Below are 17,488 nucleotides of genomic sequence, written 5' to 3'. Positions count from 1 at the left end.
TAGCTCACTGCAGTCTTGAATTCCTGGGCTCAAGCAATCTTCCTGCCTCAGCCTCCCAAGCAGCAAGGACTACAGGTGTGTACCACCATGTTCAGCTAAATTTTCCACATTTAAAAAAGCTTATCTTTCTTTTTTGCAAATATATTTTAATACACATTTCTATTAAACTTATATTTACATTATTTAAAATAACATACATCTATAGATTACTTATCAAGACCAAGAATCTGATAAGATCCTAATCAATATTCATTCATTTATTCAATAAACATTTGCAAGATTGCTTGCAATGCTAGGTGCTAAGAATATATTAGTAAAATAGATATGATCACTGTCCTCAAATAACTTAGTTTAGTAATCACTTTGGTTCCTCTCTGCCGTGGTTGTCTTCTTTGCTCAATCATTTTTTTTCTAGCTCCCCTCCTAAAAGTATCCCGTATATTCCCTTCCCAGAGATCCAAGGTGACCAATGCTCTCCCTTGTGGTGACCAATGCTCTCCCTTGTGGTGACCAATGAGTCCTCTCCACTTATCTTTAAGTCTTTCCATGCCTCCCTCCTTTTTAAAGCTACCATTTACAGAGCTCTTCTAGGTAGTGGGCATTTATTTGTACATCTCTCACTTAATTCTGATGATATTCTTGAAGGGTAGGCATTATTATCCACATTTTATAGATTACAGGTAACAAAGAAACCGAGGTTCAGAGAGGTTAAGCAAATTATCTCATGCTACCCAGAGAATAAGTGACAGAGCCAGAATTCAAATCTAGATCTTTTTGATACCAAAGCCCATGATCTTAGATCACACTTCATTTGTCCATTTGATCATTCATTCATTCATCTCACATAGACTGAGAAACTATTATATCCAAGATTGAAGTCCCAACTCTCAGGATGATTACAGTTTAGTGATAGACATGGATAAACGGATAACAATTCAGTGTGAACACCGCTAAAGTAATCATAGATAAATTAGACATCACTCTTTTCAAAGATACAGTGGTAAACACTGGGTGTTACTGAAGGCACAAAGAAGGGATACAAAACCAGTCTTGGATGGAAGGGGCATATTAGTCAAGATTGTTTTAATAGAAACCCAATTCAATTTAGCTAAGCAAATGGAAATATATTGGCTCACAGAAAGTGCACAGAGGGAGCTCATAGAGTCAAAGCAGGAGAGGCAGGAACTAGATAGGACCTCAAGAACCAAAACTGCAGTTGCAAAGCCACAAGGACTCTTTATTTCTCCATCTATTTCTCATTTCTATTGTAGAAAGGGTGGATGTGTGATTTTCTCCAGCCACAGTTTGCACCAAGGACAGGGTAGTTCCACTGAATTTATGTGGGGATGGGATCTGTAATAGTGCTGGTGGGTGGGTATTCAGTGGAAAGAAAAGAAAGCAAAAATTTTGAGGCTACTGGCAAGAGAGTGGTTGACTGGATAGACAAGTGATAGTGGGAGGTGACTGATAGGGGTTTGAGGGATGGAGTCCACAATGACTTTTAAAAATAATGTTACAGAATAATGAACTGAAAGCTGAAAGCATAGGAGATTTTGGTCAGAGTGGGATGTTCACATTTAATGCTTCAAAGGTAGAACTTCCCAGTTACAAGAAGTTCATGGATTTGTGTGGCTGAAAAGGAATAGAGGTTAAGGACATTCAAATCGAGGAGGTTAAGGACATTCAAATCGAGGAGGTCAAGGAACTAAGAAGCCAGGGTGTCTGATGAACATTCATATGCTGTGGAGCCAGGTGCCAGGGTCGTCAATGAATGAGTTGAGAAGGATGGTAGAGGACAAGAATGAGTGGAAGGGATAATCATAATAGCAAACACTTACAGAATGCTATCTGTCAAAAGTGAGCACTATATTGATTCATTTATTTTCACCTATGGAGTAGGCACAATGCCCCCTCCCCCTTTTTTTTTTTTCACAGATGAGATACAAAGAAGTTAGATAACTTGTCCAAGGTCACACAGCTACTAAGTGGTTTAACTGAGATTCAAATCCAAGCCACCTGTTTCTGGAGGTCACTTAACCATTACACTGTACTCCCTTCCTGATACAACTGGATGGCACACATCCTTAGAAACATTTACAGGAAGAGAGAGGAGCAATGATCTGAAATCTGATCCCACATCCTGATTGAGGTACTGGGTGTGAGAGTGCGTTTTCTTTTTGTAAGGCTAAAGGAGAACCAGTTCTTTTGCAAAAAGCCAGCCAAAGAAATAGAATAGTCTGTGATTGAATCAAGTATGTGGGGACATTTTTTTAATAAAACAAACTAGTGAATAAGCCTGGGAGAGAGTGAAGATGAGAGTAGATGAGAGACCAATCCCAAAGCAGAATGGGAATGAAAGTACAGTGGAAAGAGATATTTGGGGTTTTTTACTTGTATAGTGAGTATGGATGCCAGGGATCTGCAAAGATGTCTAAGCAAGTTCCCTGGAAAATACAGCTGAGGGGAAGGGTGGTAGGCATCTCTGAAAGAAGCTAGCCTAGCTTAACAGTAACCATGCTTTGGGTGGACTGCTAGACCACGTGAGAAGTCCAAGGAGTTCCCAGAATCCTCACCACCTACTTAGAAGCTAGAGCAGTCACAGTAAATGGAAGAATTTAGGCCTCTCTGAAAAGACTCAGCATTGACCCTTAGAAATTTTACTTCATTTTAAAAATAATGGTATTTTGAAATATTTTCACTTGAGGTAGAAACAAATTGCATGTATACCTAGCTCTTGATTTCGCCAGTGTCTATATAACATCCCATTCTTCTAATAATGAACCATTTTCCTTTGGCCACAGGGTGGCACATTACCCAGGCTAGGTGAATCATATTACACCATCCACAGTGAATGGTCTGATAGGTGGGCATATGACACAGACCTGGCCAGTTTCCACCATAGGTCTCTCAAGCTGAACCTACGAAAGAGAAGTGCTTTAGCTGAGAGGTTGTGATGTTGAACCTGGCTGAGGTGCTATTTCTCACTCCCTGAAGAAGAGAGATCGCATCTGAGTTTCTGGTTCCAGCCTGCAAGTCCCCAAAATAACCTAGGTTCCCACAGTACTTCTTTATTCTGTGAGCTAACCCAGTATATTTCCAATAAATCCTCCTTTTTGGCTTATTACCAGTTGGGCTTCTGAAAAAAAAAGCCCTAAAATATGCAGTTCAAGAAATGCCTCTAGCTTAAAAAAATGTACTTTGAAGTTCAAGCAGGCTCTTTGCCTAAAAGTTACACTGGCTCAAAAGCATGTCAACCTGAGTTCACTAAAGAATTCAAGTTGCCTACATTTTTTTAAAGAGACAGGATCTCCTTCTGTCTCCCAGGCTGGAGTGCAGTGGCACAATCAAAACTCACTGCAGCCTCAAACTCCTAGGCTCAAGCAATTCTCCCACCTCAGCCTCCCAAGTAGCTAGGACTACAGGCACACACCACCATGCCCAGCTAATTTTTTTAGTTTTTCTAGAGATGGGACCTAGCTATGCTGCCCAGGCTGGTCTTGAACTCCTGGCCTCAATCAACGCTCTTGTCTCAGCCTCCCAAAGTGTTGGAATTACAAGCATGAGCCACCACACCCAGCCATGCTTACATTTTATAAAGCATGAAGCTCACACATAGCCTTCCTTTTGAACCAGGTAAGATTAAATTTATGATTTATACTTTTTTTTCATGTGAAACCTCTCCTTGGACTTCTTGAGGCAGTCAGAAGTGCTGTGGATAGATGCAAGGAAGGTGGGGGGTTCTATTTTCCACTTTGGTGTTTTGAAGATGAGGGATCAGGGGATAGGACGAGGCAGGCAGTCCTGGTCCTAGATGGGGAGATAAAGGAGCCAATCTCATTAGTGCTCCAGAGCTGGTTGGATGCTGGTTTTACAGGTAACTGAAAGAAAGGCTGAGAAAGTAGCTTGTACTATGATGTGGCACAAGCCAGAACAGGGTTTGTGCTTCTGCCACTGTGCTCTAGGAAGTGTGACTCTAATTAGCTCATTTTGCCCTTCCCTAAGGTCAGAGCAGGAACGATAAATAGAGCTAGACTAAGCACTCTAATAAAAAACCTGGGTTGGGAGGCCGAGGCGGGCAGATCACAAGGTCAGAAATTCTCGAGACCAGCCTGGCCAACATGGTAAAACCCCACCTCTACTAAAAATACAAAAATTGGCCGGGCGTCGTGGTGGGCACCTGTAATCCCAGCTACTCAGGAGGCTGAGGCAGGAGAATTGCTTGAACCCAGGAAGCGGAGGTTGCAGTGAGCCGAGATCACACCATTGCACTCCGGCCTGGGTGACCAAGTGAGACTCCATCTCAAAAAAAACAAAAAAAAAAACACCTGAGGAGACAATGGAAAGGGCATTGACCTAGGTTAGTCGCTCTTATTGACAAGTGGGTAGAACGTTCTAGCACCTGTTTGGGAAAACAGGCAAGCATTCTAGTTGTTTTCAGTGACATTTATGAGATGCTTGTTGTAAGATCCCATGTTCGCCTGTCACTCAGGCTTTCTTGAACCTACATTAAATCAGTGCTTGTTTTGAGAAAATTAAGCTGGTTGGGTCCTAAGGGAGAGTAATGTGCTTCATATACTAAAATCATCCCCAAAGCATTTTAACTACTTTAAAAAAAAATCCTTGAGATCTGCTATGTCGTTTAAAACAAAATAAATAAAAATAAAAATCCTACTCTTAATAACATAGCCAAAGTTGCCCACTTAGGGGAGATGATGCCCAGAATTGCAGTGAAGACTGTAGAAATATTAGCCCAGAAGAAGTTCATTAGCCTTGTTAGGAAATTTAGATGTTTAGAATTCCTAAAATATTTTATTTAAAATGAGAAGTCAGGCTAATTTTCTAATACAATTTAAATCAAATGATAATTTATTCTAAGGGTTTTTACAAAATACTTTATGAAAATTTTACATACATAAGAAGTACAATATAACTGAACAACTTACATTCTAATTAAAACTTTGTTGCAAAACATGTTTGTGACTACTCTTATGCTGCTTTCATATAGTAAAGTTATAAGAAAAACAATCATATATATGCAGGGTTTTAAAAAAATAAACTCATAAAAATACAGGCTTGAGACCTATTTTAGAATTAAGTTAAAACAAGCCAACAACTGAATTTTACCTACAGCCAGTGGGTGGCACTAAAATACATTTGAGGCTTGTTTTAACTGCCTGTTTTCTCAAGGCAGAAAAACACCAGTAAATTCAGTCTCATTGCCCTAATATGGAATTCCATATTTTATTAGAGATTACAGAGTAAATCGTTTCTTAAGGTCCATTTTTTTTTTTTTTATCATCACTGATGTTCTGTCTCCATTCCCCGCTCCACTTTGAGTATCTTTCTGCTACTTTTTCCCCACAACCTACAAAGATCCTGCAAGGGTACCAGAGCCTCTTAACTGTGGCACAGAATTGTGGTGTGAAACACATGATGGCAAACAAGAACATTTTGCTTGTTAACAATACCCCATGTTTAATGCCCTGGGGCAGCTTTTTCTTTGAAGCAGCAGCAGAAATTCAATTTTCCTAGCTTGTTCAAATATCTTCTTTAATGTTGGAGTCACAAATTACACATTTTGTTATTATTTAAATCCCTTGGGCCTTGTAATCAAAGAAGCACATGCAGATTGACTTTTACATGCTGTGTAGTATTCCTTAGTTGCAATAGATAGAAAGTGAGGATATTTGTCCACCTACTCAGATTTTCAAGATCAGATTCCACCAGCTTAGTAGTTTCAGTGGAGGAGCCAGTGGAATTTGGGGTCATTTGGAAATCCTGGCAATCAAAAGCATTCTGAGAGGCAGTGTTGCTTCAATCCAAGTATTGGGGGAGTTTACCATCTTCTCCCAGAGAGCAACTTCCTCTGAAGTAGAGTCCATCCAGTCCACTTCAGTCCCATAACTTTTACCTGAAAAAAGGAAGCTTTGCATTTAGAAAGAAACAGCTCATTGGGGGTGGGGGAAAGACGGAAAGTCATTCCCTAATTATAACCACCAGTGGAAGCTAGGAGGAGCTTTCTTCACTGGGAGGGCAGATGTGAGACTCAATATAAGGAAGAACTGTTCAACTGTCTGAGTGACTCCATTTTTGTAATCATTACCATAATTCCCAGAGCAACGATTTTTCTTCAAGTTAATGTAAAGGCCAGATGAAAATTCATCAGGGAATAAGGGAGTTGGGAGGACTCCTGCACTGGGTTGGAGATGACACTAGATAATCTCTAGGTTAGTGTGACTAAGGCTTTAGTGTCTAACATACTCAATTTTGAATCTTGGCTCTGCCACTTTGTAGCTGTGTTACTTACTTTCTTGGACTATCAGTTCCTTTGGGGGTAACATTAGTAATTACCTCATAGACTTGTGAGGATTCAATGAAATAATGTAAATGAAGCATTTAATACAGTGACTGGTGCTCCATAAATGTTATTGTTATTACTTAAAGCATATATTTAGCCTTGAAGGACCATAAATGTTTTTGCAGGGCAGACTAGTGATGAAGGCTTTTCTGTCCCTGCCACTGCCACGATAACTTAAGCTCTATATGGAGAGACACTTCACCCTGTTAATCCTCATATCTGGAGCCCTTGGCACACAACCTGACATTTCTTTCCTCCTTTATTTCACTATACTTAACAGATACCTGTTTTCAGGATATCTCAGTTTTCACTGGGAAGAAGCAAAGCAACAAACAAACCTCTAGTATCTCTAGAAAAATTTGGCTCATGGAGAATTAAAAATGTAGCAAACAGTACCTGTTCCAAAGCCAATCCGAAGACCTCCCAAAAACTGGTTGGTTAATTTGTAATGGTCCCAGACAGTAAGCTCTACACAGGCTTCCATCAGATCTTCAGGCCTGAACCCATCATACACCATAGTGTGGTTGAAGATAGGGTTGGTTGTTTTCCCTACAGCTCTTGTCTTCTGGCGACTTTTCCTACTTGTATCTGGAAGGATGGTACTACAAAAAGAGGCATGATTGTGGGAGCATTTTAGTAAGATAGTGAACATTCATGCTTTCGATACATAAGAACACAGCTATTAAAGATTGACAATGGAGGAAAAGATGTGGAGAGATAGTGGTGGTGGTGGTTTGGCAGACAGTGGGGTAGGGGGTAGGGACACATCATGCTGAAAAGACTCTGGACCTAGAGTCGGCCATACTTGGTTTGAATCCTGACTCTGCTACCTCCTGGGTATGCATTTTAGGGAAAGTTACTCAACCTCACGGACACTTGCTTCTTCATCTATAAATTGGGAATGGTGATGCTCATTTCATAAGGCTAAAATTAGAATTAAATAACATATGCAAAACACTTAGCTCCATGCCTGCATTAAGTAAGTGCTTAATATGCTAGTAATCATTTGAGGATTCCTTTAAAATTTGCAAGCACAGGCTATCCTGATTAGCTGTGATAGCCTAAGACTTTTGTGTTGTACAGAATAGAAAAAGAAGAGAAACCTCTCCAAATTGCTAGATTTGACTTCGGAAATAAATTATGTAATTTTTTTTTTTACAATCACTTACATTTCATTTATGATAACAATTAAAATGAACTTTAACCTACCATGCCTCTTATAAGTGGCAATATAAGACAATACAAGTGGCAATACACGGCAAGAAGGTCTGTGAATGGTCTCAGAATGTGCCTGACTGACTTGGTCTTAGAATGGGGCTGACTTGAACCAAAAAATCTTACCAGCTGACATCTATAGAAAGTATGTGTAGGGAAAATCATAATATCATCTATGCTACTTAGATATATGTCACATATATATATATTTATTTAATAGAGAAGGGGTTTTGCTATGTTGACCAGACTGGTCTTGAACTCCTGGGCTCCAGTGATCCGTCTGCCTTGGCCTCCCAAAGTCCTGGAATTATAGGCATGAGACACCTCGCCCTACCAGATATATGTCACATATATTCAAAAAGCTACAGTTGGTCTTCTGGTAGGCTATATATAAATAACATTAGAGAAACTAGGAGAACATACTAATATCTGTTTGGTTATTATTTACTAGATGCCAGCCACTTTATATGTATAACAGAGAGAAGAGTTTGCCATTTAAAAACCCAAATTGTCTCAAGCTCTTAGTAAGGGTTGATTAGCAAATCATTTTCCAAATATCTGCAGTCTCATACAATGACCCTTTGCAAATAGGCCACAAAACAGGTGGGACAAAGGAAAGACGGAATTCTCCCTGCTCCATAAAGGAGTCAAGGGGTGTGACATGTTACCATCAGAAATTTAATAAACTCTTTTGAACTGATTATTGCCCTCACCAACAGATGTTTTCCCTAGAAGACATTACATATTGAGTATGAGGTCTCTAGTTTCATTTGACCTCTTACTTTATGATTTTAAAGCTAAATGAAGCCTTGAGAGTTCATGATATAGATTCCTCCAGTTCATGTCTCCATTATCCCAAGTAAATTCATTTAAATTATGAATGATGAGTCAGCATTACAGATATAGAGAACTGAAACTAACCAGCAAAGGCCAGGCTACAGAACTGATGCAGACAGAGTCATCAATACTATTACCATTTAACAAAAGAATTTAGATGACTTCCCCTTAGCAGTGGTAGATCAAGGCATTCCTTCACCCAGATGTGCACTTCTCCAGTTGTAGGTAGCTTTTTACCTATAATAGAAAAAGAAGAGAAAATCTTCACTGCCAGTTCTCCCTTGGCAATACTGCATCCAAAGATGTCAGCCTAAAAATGTTCTGGCACGGAGATACTAGCTAGTACTTGATGGTATCATCTGAACTGATTAAATCTATACAGTCTTAACTAAGTCTTTCATAATCTGGTTTTCCTAAAATTGATAGCTCTATAAAAAGAATTCATATTGACTTTAAGTACAGAGTATTACATCATTAGTACATCATTCATTTGGGGTTTTGCTTGGTTCAACAAAATCAAACATCAGGAATGTGAATCATCCATTTACAGTTGTATTCAAAACATCTCAATGAAATGCATATACCTTTCAAACATTAATACCAATATCAATTGGTGCTAGTGGAAGACATTTAAAACATATTTGGGTATAAAGTAACCAAAACAGGTATTGGCTAAGGTATAGTCATTTTTAAGAGTAGTTATATATATATTTTTTTTTTGAGACAGGGTCTCACTCTGTCACCCAGGTTGGAGTTCAGTGGCACAATCATGGCTCACTGCAGCCTCAACCTCCTGGGCTCAAGAGATCTTCCTACCTTAGCCCTCCTGGAGTAGCTGCGACTACAGGCATGTGCCACCACACTTGGCTAATTTTTAAGTTTTTGTAGAGACAGAATTTCATCATGTTGCCCAGGCTTGTCCTGAACTCCCAAGTTCAAGGGATCCACCTGCCTTAGCCTCCTAAAGTGTTGGGATTACAGGCATGAGCCACCACACCCAGTCAAGAGTGGTTAAACATTTTATAGGGATATTGTATGTACATACATAATAGTTAATATTATAGGCAGATAATTACTAAGAAGTTGGCTTAGTCTGAAACTGTTGTCTAGGCTGGGTTCATACGAACAGAGGAATGCCACCAGATTTTTCTGAATGGGTTAGCTCAATCAGTCAACCAAACAGTACTTAGTGAGCATCTATCATATGCTCATCTCTGTGCTATGCTAGGAACATCATTAGATATACAGAGAATACATGAAATAATCTATGCCCTTGGGAAATGTTTATAGTTATGTTGGAGAGAATAATTCAAAAAAAATGATAAAAATGTAATATATAGTGAAACTCCAAGTTATTACTGTAATGTTCTAGAAGATGATATGATCAGTGAGATCTAATATAGTTAGGCAAAGCTTTATGAAGGAGATGGGGCTTCATCTAAGACTTTGGCAGGTTGAGGAGAAGAGGAAGCCATTTCAAGGAAGAAAAACTACATGGACAAAAATTCAGACATGGTGGCACCCATCACAACACACAATACCCCTGCCCTCTACTACCAAGTGATAGAAGGAAAAAGGGAAATGGGGTTTCTATGAATGTTGAGTTTAAATGATAGGATACAAATTATATGCAAAAGAATCTACCTTTTAGGAAAATCCAGAAGTTCAAAGGTGGTAATCTGACAGCAATCTGGCCTGAAAATATGCTTTGCTTGCCCTCTAATTCTTTCTTTTTTGGGGCATGGGGGGCGGTATAAACTACATCAGAATGCTTTTCTTTAGTTCAGTCACTATCCTCACCATCAATTATTTCTTCTATCTCACTAGCTTCGCTGCCTGTTTACTGAAAGCATTTGAGTTTACAACCCTGGATTTCAGCCATAACATTCATACAGATTCTTAAAGAGACTAACTTGGGGAACTTGCTTGGGAAATGGAGCAAGGAGCTGGCTGGCATTCATTTCCTGCTAGTCTCTTGCTCCTTAACTGGGCTGAAGACCTGACAAGGAGGCAATTGATAATCTTGAGGGAAAAGCTCTATCTCTTAATGAGACCCTGAGAGTGGAGGGTGAATGAGCTTTAAGTTCTCTGGAGTCCTCTTAATTGCCACCTGTGAAAAAGAACACTCAAGTTCTATTCTTATAGCACTATCAATAAGTCCAAATTCCAAACACAGGAATACACAAATTCTGAATACAAGCCATTCAAATTGTGCAGATACAAACTTTTTGGAGAGTGAGGTGAAACCTAATGACTATAAACTAAAAAAAAAAAAAATGAGAACTTTCTCATAGAAACAGAAAGTAAAATCATGATTACCATAAGCTGGTAGTAGGGGAAAAGGAAATTGTTGGTTAACAGATAAAGAGTTTCAGATTTGCAAGTGAAAAGGTTCTGGAGATCTGTTTCCCAACAATGTGAATATACTTAGCACCACTGAGCTGTACACTTAAAAATGGTGAAGAAGGTAGATTTTATGTTTTTTTTTCCACAATAACAAAAAAAGAATTTTCTTATTTACAACTATGAATAGACTCATTTGGTCTATATGTTACTAACTTGATACGTTTGTTTAGGGCCTCGCCTTTGAAAACGCATTAATAAATATTGTGAGAAGGGAGGGATAAGGAAAGGACATAAATCTGAACAGAAAATCATTACATACCAGGGACTGGTTCTGGGACATACTGGAGAGCTAGTTTCATTTCACCTCTGTTTTCTGCTTCAAGGGCAACTGGTGCTGTCTGAAAAGTGAAGAAATGTCAGCAGGTGGGAGACAGACTTTTCATCCTGTTTGTTGGTATAGGTCCCATTGCAGAACCATATCTGTCCCATTTCTGGGAACAGGTGTCACTTATGAGTGCTCTGGATTAAAATTTCTCTCTGCATCAGAACTAGACTGTTGCCTTAATACCTGGGAAAACTAGGCTGTCTATCTTGAAAAATCTTGGAGGATACCCAGAAAATATTTCAAGGCCTTTAGTCTCAAAGATGGTGAAGAAACCAGAATGGCTTTCTTGGAGATGGGAGAGGTTTCTTAGAATGCTTTAATTTTGATCAAAACATAAATATTTTATTAGCTATTAAGCCAGCATATAAAACAATTTATTTGTATTCCCTTTATTTGAAGGAGTATGAGATAGTGTGTGAAAGTAAGCGGGAAAAGGCCATATCTTACATTTTCAAAGCTGCACTAATCTGATTATTTTAGGCCAAATGCATAGAATTCTGTAAGTATAACAAAGACTGAACAATAATTTTTTAAACTTCTATTTGTTATTTTCAAGTACACGTTGAATATTCCTTATCTGAAATGCTTGGGATCAGAAATGTTTCAGATTTCGGATTTGTTTTTTGAAATTTGTAATATCTGCATATACGTAACGAGATATCTTAGGGATGGGAGCCAATTCTAAACACAAAATTCATTTATGTTTCATATACATCTTCTACACATAGCCTGAAGGTAGTTTTATATAACATTTTTAATAACTTTATGCAACCCATCACATGAAGCAGGTGTGGAATTTTCCACTTGTGGCATCATATCGGCACTCAAAAAGTTTCAGATTTTGGAGCATTATGGACTTGAAATTTTTGGATTAGGGATGCTAAACCTGTATAAGATAGTTTTACTTTCAAATCCTGGCTCTTTAGAGCTTTATTTTCAAAACTTGGGGTATGTATCAGAAACGTAATGGTAGCCAGTTACAAATGAGATGCTTTTGATATCTTCTGAGGAGTTCAGGTCTTGGGTAGGGCTAGAAATAAGTGCTTCAAGTGATTTTGATATAACATTTGAGAACCATTTCTTTAGTGGAACTAAAACAGTTCCACTGTTGCCTAGACACTAAGTTATCGTTTGTATTAGTTATATTTATCACTTCCTACTACGATGAACTAGCTTGGATCACATCAACCCCTAAACTAAGAACAATTTACAAGGCGGGATTTTAAAAATCAATTTGAAAGTGCTAAGGAATTATTAACACAGACAGCACTCAAATGAATGAGATCTTAGAGTCTGACATTCTTCTCTGCTTTTCACTTTGAGACATTTAAGTAGTGCCAAACTGAGCACATAAAAAGCCTAACAGAAAGAGACTGAAAAGGTGAGCAGGACTTTTAGCAGTTTCATGAGGCTGGGGAGACAAAACTTGGAGTCCATGGCCTGCCAAGAAGGAATGGCACTGGAAAAACACTCTAGACCAGTGGTTTTCAAAGTATGGTTTCTAGCCCAGCAGCATTGACACGGAACCTGTTAAAAATGTGTATTCTTGGGCCCATAAACCTTGGGAATAGGGCTCAGAATCTAGTGGATTTTTTTTTTTTTTTTTTTTTTTTTTTTTTGAGACAGGGTCTCGCTTTGTTGCCTAGGCTGGAGTGCAATGGCATGATCTCAGTTCACTGCAACCACCACCTCCCGGGTTCAAGTGATTCTCCCATTTCAGCCTCTTGAGTAGCTGGGACTAAAGATGCATGCCACCACGCCTGGTTAATTTCTTTGCAAAGGCAGGATTTTGCCACATGCCTCAGGCTGGTCTCCATCCAACTCCTGGACTCAAGCAATCCACACCTCAACCTCTCAAAGTGCTGGGATTACAGGTGACAGCCACCATACCCAGCCCCAGAATCTGTGATTTAATAAGTCCTTCAGGTGAATCAGATGCATGCTGATTTTGAGAACTATTTCCCATGGCTTTCAGTTGGAACCTCTGAAGGGCCTTAGCCTAGGAATATGAGCAAACAAAAACTAGACCAGATCACATGAAAACTGGGCTTGTGCTTCAAAGTCAGTTCATTCCCAGATTACATGAAGGTGGTCTATGCCTGCTGTGTCAGAAGCAAAAGTAAATCCTCCCAAATTATTCCTAGAACGTTCTCATATGCAACCCCCCACATATGATCAAAAAATGAACAGGCATACCAAGACAAAGAACTAAGTGTCCAAACTAAGATTTTAAAAAATAGATAAGCAGGACTCACAAATATTTAAGATACTGGAATTTTCAAGTACATACATTAAATAACTTTGCATGCTATATTTTTAAAGGCAATGTTAAGACAGAATTTTTGGAGAGAAATGGAATCAAAATAGTCAAAATAAAATATACTTTTGAAAATATAAGTTTTATATTATAGATTGACTTAACTTGTAGATGGTTTTAACAACAGAATAGACATAGCAGATATAATTGTTGAATTGTAAAAAGGTTAGCAAAAAATGGACTGAAATATAAGAAAAAAAGAATATACAGAAAGGACCATGAGAGACATATTGGACAGAATAAAAAGGTATAACATACTTGTAATTGGAGTTTCCAGAAGGAGAGAAGAAAATAGTGGGGCAAAAGTAATATTTGAGGAAATAATTGCTGAGAAATTTTCAAAGTGATGAAAGATACCAAAACATAGATAGATTCAAGCAGCTCACTGAACCCCAAACCTCAGGATAAATTAAAGAAAACTACACCTAGGCTCATTATAGTACAATTATTAAAAATCAAAGACAAAGAAAAGTATCCTAAAATCTGGAAAAGAACACATAACCTTCAAAGGAGCAAAAATAAGACTAATAGCTGACTTCACAACAGAAATGACCAAATACTATGAAATGACATCTTCGAAACACTGAAAGAAATAATTGTCAACCTAGCAACAGAGCAAAAATATCCCTCAAAGATTGAAAAAGATGTTATGATACCAAGAAAATCTGAAAGAATCTGTTGCCAGGAGATATTCACTAAGAGTAAAACTAAAGGAGAGTCTTGAACAGAAGAAACAACTCCACAGATAAATCCAGAAAAGGATAAAGAGCAAGGGAAAGGCAAATATGTGGTTAAATCTAAATTAATAGACTGTGTAAAACAATAACAGTAATGTCTTACGGGACTTAAAAATATATACAATTAAAACATGACCAAAAATAGCACAAAGGATGGGAGAATGGGTAAATGGAGTTAAAATGTTCTTGGTTCCTTTCATTGTTCTGAAAGTGGCAAAAGTTGTAATTTATATTACAGTTTGAATTCAAGGGTACATATTATAATCTCTACAGGAACTAATAAAGAAAAATGAAAATAAACTATGACTGACATATTAAGAGAGAGAAGAAATGGAATAATAATCCCAAAGGAGGCAATTATGAAAATAAGAAAACAGGACAAATAGTAAGATACTAGATTTGGACCCAAATATGTCAATAATTATATTAAGTGCAAATGGACTAGATAATCCAATTAAGAGACACATATTTTAAGACTGGAAAAACATCAAAACTATTGCTTATAAAAATATATCTGAACTACAAGAATTTTAAAAGGCTGAAAATCAAAAGATAGAAACAAAGTTCTAATCAAAAGGAAGCTAATAGAGCTATACAAATACATGCAAAGTAGATTTTAAGGCAATAAGCATTACTAGAGATAAAAAGGGAATTTCAAAATGATAAAATGGTTAATTCATCAAGAAAATATAACAATTATAGTTGTATGTATATGTAATAAGACAATCTCAAATATAGTGAATCAAAAATAGTAAAACTAAAAGGAGAAAAAGACAAATCCACAATTCTAACTCTCCTAGTAATTCACAGTACACACAGACATAAAATCCATGAGGATATAAAAGATTTCAGGAACCAGTTTTGACTTAATTGATAAATATAGAACATTACATCCTTTAATCATTGAATACACTTTGGTTTCAAGTGACACATGGAACATTTATCAAAATTCAGCCACATATTAGGCTAAAAGTCAGTATCAAATTTCAAAGGACTGAATTGTTCAAAAGACCTTCCTGAAGTCTCTGAAACATTTGTGTTAAATGATTTAAACATTCTCCCAATAACCTTCTTTTCCTTTCTTTTTTTTCCTCTAGTTTAAAATTATCCCAAACTACAGATCTGAACTCTGAATTAAATGCAATTAAGCTTTTTCCTATACACCAGGCCCCACATCAACCAACCAAATAAGCAAACAAAAAATTCCGGACTCACCTTCCGCTTCAGAGGGTACCATCTCAATTGTTTATTCTGTTTGTTATCCCAGTCCCATGTTTCCAAATCAAGTTCCACCTCCCCTAGGAAACTATTGCGCTTAAATGTATCCCGATGCCAAACGGACAGGTTCAGTTTCTGTGTCTTTAAGATTTGTTTTTCAATTTTATACTGAAGTTCAAAGAAGAAAATTAAATGATGAATAACATTACTTGATGCCAAAGTTATAACACAGAGATGAAGAGAAAATTCATCTGTTTATATCAAATTTTCTTATCTGTTAGGTTTCAAGTCCCAAAAATATTGCAAAGTCACCTTATTCTAAGTGTCTTGTTTCAAAGAGCTAAAATCCATCCTTCATAAAAGCTGATTTGCTTCCCCACTCTGGAAAAACAAACCAAGGCTCAAATATCATAGTTGGTAATAGCTCTCTAACAATAAAAGCCAATTTTTCAATTTTTGCTGAATATTTTTAGGCTAGATGTAATACAAAATTCAGTCTAAAATACAAATCAAATGTAACCCAATTCTCTGTTTTCTACTTAAGAACAAGGTCTTTTTTAAAATAGTCTTTTTAGAGCAGTTTTCAGTTTACAGCAAAACTGAGCAGAAAGAACAGAGTTCCCATATGCCATGTATGCCGCCACATACACACACCTCCCCCATTATCAACATCCCACACAGACGAGGTATTTAAAATAAATAAACTTGTCTTTTCCTGCTTCATATGGCCAAGTAGAAAAGATCTGGCATCCTAACAGTTTTTCATCTCAAATGTAGTCAATCTTTAATTATATATAATCATGGAAAGGACAACAGTACTTCTAATCTAAAAATAATTCCCATTTGGCTTCATGATGTACTACTTGAATGTCCATTGTGGTTGTAGTAAGTCTGCCTTTCTCTGAGCTTAACATTTAAATTATCTGGCTTTTCCTGAATGTAGGGTTGAAGTAGCTGACCCAGAAATAGCCAGGGTACTAGGGTATGTTAAGTAACATGGGCACAGTAAGATGGCGCCGGTTCCGGGTTCTCCACCCTGGGAGCCCGCCAACAGAAGGCCAATTAGGGAAGAACACCTCCTGTCTTTTACCCAAACCCCACCCCTAAGCCAATCACCGATGCCCACGTAGCCCCACTCAGTATAAAAACCCAGCACCTAAGGAGCTCGCCCCTTCTTCCTTCCTTCTCCTCCTCCGTGTGGTGTTGCCTTGGTGCCTCCAATAAAATCTGTTGACGGCGACCAGCGTGTCTTTGGTTTGAGCCCGATCGGGCGCGACTCTTTGAGTCGGTCCGACTCTTTCAGGGTATATCAGTTAAACTGTAATTAAAAACTTGCTACAAAAATTCTACAGGTGGTTAATTCAGACCATGGATGACTAAGTGTTGATTTAACTGCTTATTTTTCCAGAGGATGATCAAATACTTGGACAGAGTTTTCAGAAAGAGGGAATGAACAACACTTATTTTTAGTTTTAAATGATCTGTTAGTCATGACTAAGGCAGCATGATGTAGTTTTGGGGGAGAAAAAGAATATGAGCCAAGTATACTTTCTATTCATCTGTCCATTTATCTTTCCAGTAAACATATTTTGAATACCTATCCCAGATTAAGGATCAAGATTTATTAAATGCTTAATGTGCGTTGATCTTTCACACAAATTAACTAATTTACTGTTCTCAACTGCTAAGGTAGGTAGGTAAGTACTATTATCTTCCTTTTGCAAATCTGAAAACTAGCATTAACCTGACTTGGCAGATCTGAGGTGCCCAAAGACACACAGTTTACAAACAACACTGAGTTGGTCCCTACCCTCATGGAACTTATAATTTAATGGCAAGGAAGACAATAAAACCACTAGTTAAACTGCTGTTAACATATCCGGCTATAAAGCAAGATTATTGAGGCAGCAGACAGCAGGAGAATTTAGGGGTTAAGCACAGCCCCTCATAAGAGGAGGTATTTAAGACAGTGTAGGAGGTAGTTAGGGAAATAATGTGTGGAAGAATATTCCAGCCTGAAGGAACAGAAATTCACAGAATTGTGAGAAAATATACTTCCTTAAAATAACGAAAAG

At 37.8% G+C, this 17,488-nt stretch overlaps 1 protein-coding gene across 9 annotated transcripts in view; it reads right to left on the bottom strand.

Annotated features, from left to right (window-relative positions):
• Nucleotides 1-4,781: 4,781 nt before the first annotated feature.
• Nucleotides 4,782-17,488, bottom strand: part of SYTL2 (synaptotagmin like 2) — a 122,237-nt gene continuing 109,530 nt past the window's right edge. For 6 of the 9 annotated variants that reach the window (XM_012504842.2, XM_030828939.1, XM_012504852.2 and 3 more), the window contains 5 exons: nt 15,411-15,581; nt 11,076-11,154; nt 8,548-8,647; nt 6,755-6,960; nt 4,782-5,911 (listed from right to left, as the gene is read on the bottom strand). In XM_012504842.2, the coding sequence (XP_012360296.2) occupies nt 5,766-5,911; nt 6,755-6,960; nt 8,548-8,647; nt 11,076-11,154; nt 15,411-15,581 (702 nt within the window). In that variant the 3' untranslated portion in view covers nt 4,782-5,765. The remainder of the gene's footprint in view (nt 5,912-6,754; nt 6,961-8,547; nt 8,648-11,075; nt 11,155-15,410; nt 15,582-17,488) is intronic. The other 3 variants (XM_012504838.2, XM_030828940.1, XM_030828944.1) reach the window with 1 other exon arrangement.

Source organism: Nomascus leucogenys, chromosome 15 (assembly GCF_006542625.1).
Source record: "Nomascus leucogenys isolate Asia chromosome 15, Asia_NLE_v1, whole genome shotgun sequence".
In the NCBI taxonomy this organism is placed as follows: domain Eukaryota; kingdom Metazoa; phylum Chordata; class Mammalia; order Primates; family Hylobatidae; genus Nomascus; species Nomascus leucogenys.
The sequence above is the reverse complement of the archived record's forward strand: the minus strand, read 5'-3'. Positions and strand labels throughout refer to the sequence as shown.